Source organism: Zootermopsis nevadensis, unplaced genomic scaffold (genome assembly GCF_977971745.1).
Source record: "Zootermopsis nevadensis isolate Lab colony 2312 unplaced genomic scaffold, Znev_1.0 Znev_ptg000029l, whole genome shotgun sequence".
NCBI classification, from domain to species: domain Eukaryota; kingdom Metazoa; phylum Arthropoda; class Insecta; order Blattodea; family Termopsidae; genus Zootermopsis; species Zootermopsis nevadensis.
The window spans coordinates 11,344,198-11,356,356 of record NW_028259161.1 but is presented as its reverse complement, the minus strand read 5'-3'; the positions used below and the strand labels follow the sequence as shown (position 1 = coordinate 11,356,356).

Below are 12,159 nucleotides of genomic sequence, written 5' to 3'. Positions count from 1 at the left end.
CCCGATTAATGACGTAGATATCCGACAAGATAACATTACGTGATAATCACACGTATTATTGTTTTATCATAGGATTTCCCATGCATTTGTCCTTTTTGTCACTTTAGTTATGTCACCTTTGCCATATCTACGACTTGTAACTGCAAACCCCACAATAATTTTTTCGTCTTATAAATTGCAAATCGTATTTGATAGTCAGTAATCAGTGCGAGTGTATGCCTACGTCCTGTACTGGCGTCAGCAGTGTAAGATGTTGAACCTGGTGAAGGACGCCTGTTGAAATTCTACGGGGAAGATTGCTTTTGTATCGTAATCCGTCTTTCCCATACCTTTCATTTGCCGTTTCTGTCGTTCTTCTGCCCTGTCTTCCTTTATTTTATCCCTTTCGTACCTGTTGCCTTCCCTCCTGTATCTCATTCGTATCTTTATGCCTCTCATATCTAATTTAGTATTTAAATATATACGAACACACCAGTGGCAGAGCGTAATTTTTTTCAAAATTGTTCGCGAAATTCCAAGGCAGGGAAGGGGACCGTAAAAATGTTTCGCTACATCGAACTTCATCTTCCAGGACGCATAATCACAAGACACACCACGTCGCACTTGTGCAACGAAGGTTAAACAATTAAAATCCTCTAATATGTGATACAGCGCGCTACGTCAGACACCAGCAAGCAAGCAAGTACCATGTTAGCAGTGAAGGTTTGGCTAACATCTTAGATTGGAAGATCATGCAGTCCCTCCTCCCCTCACGCCTATACTATATCGTTTGGGCCTGCACAAACAGTTGCGGTGGGTGTAAGCCTCAACGATCTGGTTAACAACCCCTGTGATAGGCCGGTTGGAACTGACTAACGATGAATGTTACATAATCGGTTCTGCTATGTTCCACTGTGTGTGTGCATCCGTGTGTTGGGGCGGTCACTGAACTAGGAAAGCGAGACATTTGATGTATTGTTTTTAGAAGTGTTAGCAAGGCTAACACGGTTTACATGAACACTCTGCCCCTGAAACGTACGTACATTAAAACTAATGTGCGTAAGATTATTGCTCAAACCATACCGTTACAGGAAGACGACAGTGAAAAATACCAGCCGTGCTTACGTGATACGTAATTTCTTCGTTTTCTTCGAAGTTAGATCAGCTTTAAATACCTCACTTATGAATAAAGTCAAACACACCCAATACAAGCATTACACTGGGTTTTAAATGTGTAGAAAGCTCGTGTTATCGCAGTTGTTAGGCGTAATGTAAGAGTGAACTAAGTCTCAACAGTAATAAATAATGTAGTTTCTGTGTTTTACATGCTTTTCAGTAAATGCCAGGATCTATATTTCAAATAAGAATTTCTCGTATCGAAAATGACTTTAAACTGACTGTTCTTTTATATCTTAGTACGTGTCTGTAATGTGTTATTTAGTTTACTATATAAGAGAGGACAACTGGCCCCGAAACTTGCTGTTATGGAGATATACATTTCTGAGCTGTGAAACTGACATTTTCATTATCTTGGACTAAACTTTAGATTGCGTGATGTATTATTTTCCCTTTTTGCCCGAAGATGTTAGTAATTATGGAAAGGACGTCTCATTAGATGTAGTGAATAATTTCTTCTTTCACAGAATTCTCTCTAAAGTATTACAGCATGACATTGAAATTTTCCTCTGCAGTTATATACAACAAATTCCACTATTCTTTTACGTTTTCTGAAATTATACGTCTGACTGCTGTAATTATCTCGAGGAATTTCAGTTTTCTTTGTAAATGTCCAGTATTTCATAATGATTTCATTTTGAAAATATTTTTGGAGTTTACGGCGTGTTAAAAGAGCTTTGGTTCAAATGCGCTATATATGACGACCTCCTTTTTTATAATCAAATGGAGATAATTCTTTTTTAATGATGCAATCTTCTGTCTACAGAACTGTAGTTATTCAGTTACATTCGTTGATGAATTCATTAAAACTCGGACTGCCAGTGATTGTTTCTCCCGGTGACTACACATTTTAACTTATCCATGGCATACCTAAAAATTCTACCTTTACTCCGAGACCAACCAAGTGCGTGGTCAGATATGAAGCCCGTGACGTAGTTCCGGGTGTTGTGGTGTACCTATCTGTATTTAACAAGTCATCCTTACTTACATTCTCTGTAATATTATGGGTAATTGATTAAGAAATTAACACAATTCACATCTTTGCCATCTCCTATGTACTGAAACAATACTTACTACTTAAACAGCCCAGTTTAGAAACGTTAGTCTGTTGTCATGCTGTATTGCATTTAATTCATATATTAATCATGGAATATTTTATTTTCTTCGGGAATTTGATGTTTACTTCATATCATTGTAACATATCAATTTCCTGCACAGTAGACATGAATGTAACTTTTTTCTTTGCCATGGTGAAAATCTGGTCTTCAGTTTGACATAACCATTTTTCCAGTCTTCCCTTACGTACATTCATAAAATTTCTTGACCAGGAATTGGTTTGTTTATGGAAAGAGACTGGTCGTGGCAGTACTGATCCAGAGAATTTGATCAAGAAATAGGCTGTTGTGTATCCTTGAATCCTGAAAAATATTTGCTGAATGTTTTGCTGTGTGTGTGTACTTTCCTTCAGTTCTAAAGATTTTGTAGCTTTAGTTATTACAGGCGTAAGTGTTTACGGCTGCATGATGAATATTAATCTGACACGTTAACATTTCCGGTATATGATCTATAGTCTTGTATGAAATTTCAAATGCAAAACTGGAATAAATTGGGCAATTGTAATTAAATTCCGCTGATTTATTTAGAACAGAACCAACATTATTGTGCGATAAATGCATACAAAATTGCTATACATTTGAAACGTATAGGCGTACTAGAAAAATATGTGCAGTAGATTGTGCACTATTTGCACACTAGCAGTGGCTTAAGTCTGTGTTAAGTTTTCAAAAGAATTTTGCTTGTAATCTTTTAAGTTACGAAGCTCTTCTGAACAATAAAACATTCTGTTTTTTTTTTCTCAAATAAAATACACCACACCTTCGTTACGAAAATCACTCGGTTTTAAATATCTGTGAAATGTTTTGAGAAATGAACGAAAGTCAGAAATGCTTTTTGTGCTGTAGAAGATGGAATTATGAAGCTTTAAAGATGGCGTTACAAATAGCACTGAGTTCTAGATGGCTTTCGGTGTTGTTAGTTGGTAACTTAAACCAGTCTTGGCCTCTATATAACGACAAATTACGTAGTTGGTGATAACACTGATATGGGACTTTAATCAACTCTGCCTTATCGAGCTCTCTGGAACAGAATCATTTAAAAGCTGACGATGTTATTCTTCTGGGCTTCAGCGTCATGTAGACCCGTCGTTTGATGCCAACGTTTCGGAGGCTTCAGCCCTGAAGATGGAGACAATATATTTCTCCGAAACATTGGCATCTACCGACGAGTCTTCGCCACGCCTAAACCGATAACATCATCATCTTCACCGCCGAGAAAGCCTCAAATCTTCTTGTATAGCCAATAGTGGGGGATAAGTTAGTCACCTATCAGACCTCTAAGATGGAGGGTCATTCCTTCACCGGTGTCCGCGACTGCTTGTATTGGCAGCTGCCCTCTTCCTGTCCGCAGGCCATGGTATTATAACAAGGGACCGCATCTGCTTTGCTGTGTGTTGTAACAGAAAAGCAAAACCATAATATAATAAAAAGCTGAAACCTTTTTCTGACGCTCCCTCTATGACCTTGGAATGTGGTGTGTACATAGGCCTGTAGCATTTATATAAAACAGACTGATTAACTAATAAAATTAATAGTGAAGTAGATGGATAAGTGGGAATTAAATTCCACATATTTCAGATAAGTGGTCATCATTGTGCCAGAACTACACCTCTTAGTTTATGTTTGATCCGTGCACACAATTCAATTAGTGTTGTTTATTACTGTAAAAATTTTAGGTCTTTTGAAAGATACTAAACACCAATTGAACAACGAAGTTCTCCCGGTTAATGCGGCTGCAACAACTTCAGTGTGTCACATGAAGGAGGGGAATGAGGAAATGGCGGTCATAGATTTGCAAACAATGGTGTAAGGTTAGTATTTTCCTAGAGAACATTCATAAGTAATTACAATCCTGATTCGCATGAGATACGTGCTACATCAGCCATTTAAATCTGCAGGCCCCATTACATCATGATATTTGCATGCAATGTCTTTGGAGGGAAGGATCAGTAACACCCTCTTTGCAGTTGCTCAAGATAACAAGAACCACGCCGGTGTTTGTGATGAGCAGTTCCCATTTAATGACGCTCACATGCGTACGTACATAAACTTTTTCTCCCATAAGAATCACGATATGTGCAAGGTTAGTGAATGGACGCAAAGAAAGTGTTTTGAAATGTTTTCGAAGTTGCTTATATTTGGTCCATTCACCTATGTAGTTCAAGAACTTTTTAGCTGACTCTTTGCTCCTATGAACAGACGTTCTTGAACAGCGCGAAATCTTTATTTGTCCTATTTATGAAATATTGTAGCTAAGTATGTGAAATTTTCCATGGTGAATATACGCTTGCCTATAGATGTTACATAATTATTAAAACATCGTGGTGGAACGAAATTATGTTATATCAGATAGCTTTCAAGAACTTGAAATCTATACACACAGTTGTTACTAGGTTGTGAAATTATAATTTATCGTTTCCCCTACTTTCTCTGTAAAAATTGAAATATTGAAATAAAAGAAGGTTTTGTAATTATATGTTACCGAATTCTGAGTATCCTGTGTCTAGTATAATCATGACTAGGTCTACATCTGCGAGATATTTTTTTCTCTTGTGCGAATGACGAGGGCTTGGGTGTCTCAGCAGTAATTTTCTTTAGTTTCGCAGCCTGCACATGTCTTCTCATAAGAAGTCCCAAGCAATCGTCTCTGATAAACCGGTAAAAAAAGATCTGCTCACTAATAAAATGTAGGTCTAATTTGAAGGAATCGTCGGCTGCTAAAAACAAATAGGTACGATGATAGACCGTAATTATCATCAGCTGGAGGATTGAATTGTAACCATATAAGCCTAATGTGAGCGTTCTAAAGCACAGTCTAATAGGCGTGTCCAGAAAAAGCTTTCCACAGTTTTTTATGTAAAATGATTCTCGGTAAAAAGAAGTGTGTAGTAACATTTTTGTCCCTGTTTAGAGCTACACAGTTATTGTGTTCGAAAAACTTTTCATTTTTATAAAATATATTGCGAGAGATTTACAGAAACTTCTGTTTCGGTTGTATTGTTTTGTTATTCTATCTTCAGAACTCTCGTCGAACTTATTAAAATATATTCGCGAAGGTTCTGTCTTACATGAAAACAGATAGACAGACGTAGCAATGGTAATATGCTCTTACGTTTCAGCATGATATGGGCATGGGAATAACATAATCAGAATGTTAAGAACATATCATGGATTCTGTCTGTAAAGTTTTAGAAACGAGGAAGTCCGGTCTGTTGATTTGGCCTGTGCAGATGTCCCATAATTGAATGCTAAAAAGTTACATTGTTATTTAAAGGTGAGATCTGAACAGAAATGCGTTACTGCATGTAAGGGCTATAGATTTTGTGCTCTTGAAGATGGCTGTCATCTGGGTTGTCGCGCCGTGTAGTCTGATAGAAGTTTACCGACGTTGCAGAGGTGCTTGCTGCCTCCATCATCACGAAGACTATGATGAAGGCAACAATCAGGCTACACGACGCTAGAAACCAAATTCTTGCTCGCCGCCACGAGAACCACAAATCCTACTTAAATAAGTGACAACTAGGTCTATATAAAAGTTAGTGTAGTCCATGTAGGATTATTTATTATTTATTTTACTTTCATGTATTTATGCTTGGCCGGTTTTCTGTTTTCCTTTGGAATACTCTTGCATTTACTAAATATCGTGGCGATCATGGACATAAAGAAACAACTTTACCAAAGTTCTTTTTGCACAATTGAATCTGGAAATACAGTCTGGATATGCAGTGTGTCCTATTTACAGACTACATAAGGCGTTCCCATCTCTTTTCGCTTTGCTGATTTTAAACAACAGAATGGCTGGATATCCCCTTCGCATTCTTTTAAGATAGTGTAAAAAGAGCATAACTCGTGAAACTATCCTAATTTTCCTTCCAAAAAGGAACTTCTTTTCATTGTTTCTTTGTAATAAAACGTAATACTTAACATGTATGTAAGACTGTCGTCACCTTACAAAATTTCAGCGATAAGGTCACTCCCATGCCCATAAACTTGCCCAGTCATCGTATAATTAGAAGGGACCATAGTTGTATGACGTTCACGGCAGTTTCATGAAATTGGCTGGTTTCGGAGTTATTGGAGGTGCGTCGTGTAGTCTGGTAGAAGTTTACCCATGGTTGCTCATGTTTTGAAAAGTCCAAGCAGTTACTCCATACGTAACGTAACCCCTTAAAACCCAATGGTAACTATATATACCACCTGTTTTAAGTATTATGATTGTGCGTTTTATTCACAGAGTACGTGTACAGGTTTTATGTGATTCTGGGTGTAAACAGCGATTATTTAGCTGAACAGAATTAACCAATCCACCTTTATTATGGTGACGTTGTTTCTGTGAGAAAAGAACTAAATTTTTAAATATTATTTTTATGAGCTTTGGCTTTACAGGGTGGAATAGAAGTGTTGGTAAGTTAGACCACTCTTCCACGTTACATTGTAATTGCTTTGACTTACCTAGAGGAACAGCAGTACCAAGAAACAATAAAATTAACAAAAGAAGTTGAGTAAGAAAGAACTACCATACATCCTACGATACAAAATAGAAAACAAGACGATTTGTGTTGGTTTTCTTTCTCCAAAAGGCAGGTAGAACATCTGGGGTAGTTATCTGGAGGAATCTGAAGGAGAACGACTCTGCCAGACGCGGCGAGAGTCAAGTTCAATCACAGTAACAAATGCAAAAAGACCACATCCCTGTCTCATCGTATGGAGTACAACGTCAAGTCTCTTCCATGATGACGTACACAGTTAGAAATTACTGTAGAGTGCTAAGTTCTAGAATATATGGAACTTAATAGCCGTGTCCATACCTGGTGGTGGGCGGACGCTGCCTCTGTGTAAATATGTCAGTAAATAAATAAATACTATGCATTCTATATGCACTTATGGCACCTTTGCTTAGACATGGGGTAGCTTTAATTGTCTTTGTCTTCACATAAGTTTTCAGTGCCAGATTTTATTACAAAAAGAAGTTACCAGGTGAATTTATAATTTAAGCACAGGTTTACAAAATATGACATCCAAATCCACAGTGCTCTTTCTTTCAGCCAATTTCTGATAAGAGTATCTCATAAAATTGTTACAAGGCGAATTGTCTATGAAGAAATGAAGCAATCGACTTTAAAGATTCCCTCCTGTAAAAGTATCATTTTAGAGTTAATATATTTTGATTAAATACTATGGTTATATAGCGAAAAAGCTGCTACTATTGTGCTTTACGTAAATACGACAGAATTAGAATATACATGTAACGCTTGCTTCAGTGTGTTGTCTGCCTTCAAGCTAGAAATTAATGTCCCGTTGAATCCAGTTTTATCAAGTCCTCATAAAAAACTAATTGAATATCATTAATGAAACAAGCATATAAATAAAATCATTAATCCAGTCTGTGTGCTGTAGCGGGATGACTCTGATTTTGCACTTGAAATGTGAGCTGTTTTGATTGAGGTTTGTTTCTGGTTTTCTTTGGTCTCTCCGGAGCGAATGATGGAATAGTATTTTCAAATACGTAATTCATGGTGATCGTCTCATTTCATTGGACCGTGTAGAGGCTAACCCCACCATTTAAAAAGGCGTTCGTTAATATGGTAGGATCCAGAGATGGGAAATGCTTGCAACACTTTAGTAAGAAAATCTGTTGGGAAGAAACCACTTGGGAGACCCAGACGTAGATGGGAGGGTAGGCTGATATTTAGGCGGGGAGATCCACGGTGTGACGTGGACTGCATTTATCTGAAAGGATAGGGACCAGTGACAGACTTTTGTTCATACTTTAATCAACTTTCGGTTCCGTAACATACGGGGAATTTCGTGACTAGCTGAGCGACTATTAGATTCTCAATTGGGGCTCTTTTCCATGGGGTTAGATTTGTGGCAGTGAATATACCTGTGCATTTATTCAGACCAAGGTTTGGAGGAGAGAAATTTCTATGAAATATTTTATCTAATAAATAACGTGACAGATGGCCTGGTGACACTTATTGCTTTGGGCTAAGACAGCTGTTTTCGGCTTAGAAGGCTACAAATATCGTCATGCGTAACCTATTGCTATACAAATAATAGAGCACCTAATCATACATACTTTCATGTGATAATTACAGCTTCAGAGAAGTGTTGATATTAGGGGTGTGGTAGCTGTATTTCATGTCAGGAAGAACCTTTTCCCTCCGAGATAAAAGCTACTTTAGTCGATCGATTTAATATTGACAACAAATCCCTTTTAGGGTTACATTATTGACGAATTTCCATCTGGTTTGATCAAGTGTTGTTTATTACGGTGTTTGCCAACACTCCCTTCGTTTAATTTAGCTTGCTGCTGATAAGAAGTATCACGATCTACGCTTAGTTGAGCAAATTTCAAACCAGGACTTGCAAACATGGTAAAACAAGTTTTGTCATTAATGAATGACTGCAAGTTATGCAACGTCTTAGTAGTTTGGACTGTGTATGTACGCGTATAACTTTTGTTTTTAGGTATCTGTAATAACTAGACCTTGGATGTTTAGACATCAACTAGCTTTCTTCTACGTTCTTAAACGGGCACGTGTAACTTTTAAATAATTACCTATGTTTTAAAAATACGCACTTGTGTATTATACCCTACAAGCAATGCTTAGGAGTTGCATTTTATATGCCATGTCGATTTTTTGCCTTCTTGGTTGGAATGCTGTGTGACTTGTAGATATATACCAAAGTTTCGGAGAAGTACCGTCTCCATCTTCATTGCTGGAGGCAATATGTCCGAAACGCTGGTAACTACCTTCAAGTCCACATGGCGTTATAATCCTGAAGTCCAGCATCGACATATTCACCGCGAGAACCTTAAATCTCACATCATATACTAATCTAAGTACCCGTTCTTCGCCCGGTTACTTCTTAACATTTATTTGTGGTTTATTTAAAGATGCTGTCAATAGCTCATACCATATAGCGTTGAATGATAGTACGATTAATGAATTGGATAGGATACAGATGGAAGTGGTCATGTTCCGGAATTTGCCTGGAGGGGCTGAAGAGAAACACGAACTTTATGACAGCATATCTTTGGGCCGAGATTTTAACCCGGCATCTCAGAATATGAAGCAAGAGTAGTAATTATTCGACCGCGATGTTTGATCTTGCGTTTTTCTCAAAATACATTGTACTGGATTAATTAATTCCTTGTTTTCAATGTTACACACGTTTAATAAGATAATATATGTGCATCTTAATAGCGGGTCAGTTAACCTCTGACCTGGCAAGTGAAAGTTTCCGCACATATTTTCTGTCATTTACTGACATGGCGCCTCATGGTGATACGACTTGTAATATTCTATGCATTATATCGTAAGGCCTACTTGGTCTTTTAATGACGACGAGACAGAAAGGGCTGGAGAAAAGGGAGAGACAGAAGGCTTGTTTAATAGAAAGTAATCTTCCAGAACAGTACGAATTTAGTCTATTCAGGTGTTAATGGAATGGTACATGCCTCATTGAGAAAAATAATCGTATCATCTGTCGTCATACAAGACGACTATCGATTATCGTTGTCCACTGTAGAATCTGACAACGTCATGATGGTTTCATTTTCGTTCTGTTCTAACTTCTAGAAAGAATAATAAAAACATAGAAGACTCAACGCATCTTTGTTACAGAAATCAGTTGATCAGGGAAATGGTCGCGATTTATTCTCAGAATCATAGGAAACCCTTTGAGAAAGATGCAGATATACTAAATATTAGAAAAGGTGGTAGATTCCAGTTACCACAGTGTTTTAAAGAGTTAAGCCATGAAACCACCATCCTCGGTTCGCAGCAACTATTTGAGTGATGTATGAACCGAGAACCTTTAGGTGTGCCTTAGTGTGCCATGACCACTTCTTGATTGTTTTCATCTCGTCAGCCATAAATATTCTATATTATTAAACTGCATCACCTAACGCAGTGTATTAAAACTAAAGCAAATTAAATCAATTCTTGCTTTGAAGTCATACGGGCTGAAATAGTCAGCGGATCTAAAAAGGTAGTTATTTTGGAGATGTTAATGGATGCATAGATTAATTTGTTTCAGTGTGTGCGCGCGCTTGCGTGAGTGCAAGAGAGATTTTATCTTAAAGTAGAGTCCACCGCTCACCTAATGATATGCTTAATTAATGTGTAATGTTAACGAGTATATCTCCTTCCCAGAACACACGCTTATGAAGACGTCATACACCCTGTCATCTACCACCGGTGTAAGGAGCGGGTTATGGATTATACGTTAAAAATGCCATCAAATTCTGGCCATTGAACACATAATCCACTTTCTTACCATCTGATTGAATACATTTGTGTCACCTCGCTCGTTGCAGATATTCAATATGGACGCTGCTGGCGTGTTGGTGTCGTGTAGTGTGGCCTGTAACAGCGTACCTCGTAGGTGCTCTGGTATCCGTTTGGGTCGGGATTGGGTGCTGACGACCGGAAGCATCCTGAGCACCGTTCTGGAAGACATAAGTGGCCAGAACAATGTGGCCAGCTGGAAAAGTTTTGTGGACACAACGAACCAAGGTCGTCTGGTTCGCGTACAAGACAAACTGCTCTTGAAAAGTCAGGTCACATTTTCAGTAATTACGTCACATGTGACGAGCTCAAATGATCAAATTTCATTCACAAATAACAACTTGGGCTTTAAGGAGGGTAATTGTAGTCCAACCAATAAACAATTTCCAACGATTCCACCAAAGTCTGGAGGATATGTGCAGTGTAATAATGAGAAACTTGGGAGTTCTTTGTCAATAGCTCTTGAACAACCATTAGTATCTTCGGATGCATGTGGGAAGCATGAAGAATTTAAATGTGTTCTGAAATATATATTTCGAAGTACTCTTGTTTCGGAAGCTGTTGATACCATTCTGTCATCTTGGGTACTAGGTAGTACATTGTCTAATGAAGACGACAGTAATGTTGACACAGAGTCTGAGATTGCAAAAAATTTGATATCCATGTTTTTGATACTTAAACTCCAAACCGACAATGATGATAGTTCTGAGGTAAATGAATACGATGCATTTGTGAACATGCTCCGTGGTATGTTTGAACCGGAAGAAGAGGTTTTGAAACGTGGCCAGTTTGTGGTTGTGGAGTCTACACCATTCGGGAACTGTTATTTCCATAACTCGATTAGTCAGGGCATCATCAGCAACGTCCTTGGTCCTGGTCACTGTCTTCTGTTAACAGATGCAAGTACTGCTATCGGCTGCGAAGGAGGGCCAATCTCTGTTATTAAACAAAGGTAATTTTTCAGAGGATGATTATGTAATTACTCTTAAGTAAAGTGGACTTAAAATAGCTGAGTTCGTTATATATTAGAACGACTGATAATTATATATATTTTTAAGAGATCATTTGAAGAAGTACTTAAAGACATTTTTTACAGACGGTGCCAGAGCTACAACAACAGACATTTTTAGCATCATCCTTCGTCATAATTTTAGTTAAAACACGATGTTTCCGATACTAGAATTTGTCCCTGTCCTCGTATCGGAGATAGGGACTAGCTATATCGATTGGGCCCAACAGTAGCTTACACCTGATGACAGAGGCAGATTCCAAGCTTCGAATCGTCGTTTTTAATTAAGATTGGCGAGACTAGTATTTTTCAAGAGTTTGTCATTGTCACAAATATTCAGATTAATTTACCTAAACGCTAGAACTGTTTCTATACCACCTGAAAATTCATGGTTTCGAGATTGTTACGATGGGTCGAATACATGGATTGTGTGATATTTAGTACATAAGTTTGGTGGTCAAACGACGTAGGAGGAAGCATAGCATTGAGCTTGATTTTAATTAAAAGGATTGTATGAGGATGAAATTGGCTTCGGGTGATGTCCATTGGCGGGATTTGATATGAATAGTGTTGATCCTTCGAA

The 12,159-nt window shown here is 37.9% G+C and overlaps 1 protein-coding gene across 7 annotated transcripts in view; it reads left to right on the top strand.

Moving 5' to 3' along the window:
* The window catches only part of LOC110838745 (peroxisomal leader peptide-processing protease), a 103,243-nt gene that overhangs the window by 78,682 nt on the left and 12,402 nt on the right, over window positions 1-12,159 (top strand). For 5 of the 7 annotated variants that reach the window (XM_087358110.1, XM_022082274.2, XM_087358109.1 and 2 more), the window contains one exon: window positions 10,597-11,519. In XM_087358110.1, the coding sequence (XP_087214236.1) occupies window positions 10,606-11,519 (914 nt within the window). In that variant the 5' untranslated portion in view covers window positions 10,597-10,605. Of the gene's footprint in view, window positions 1-3,946; window positions 4,082-10,596; window positions 11,520-12,159 lie in introns of all 7 variants that reach the window. The other 2 variants (XM_087358108.1, XM_022082273.2) reach the window with 1 other exon arrangement.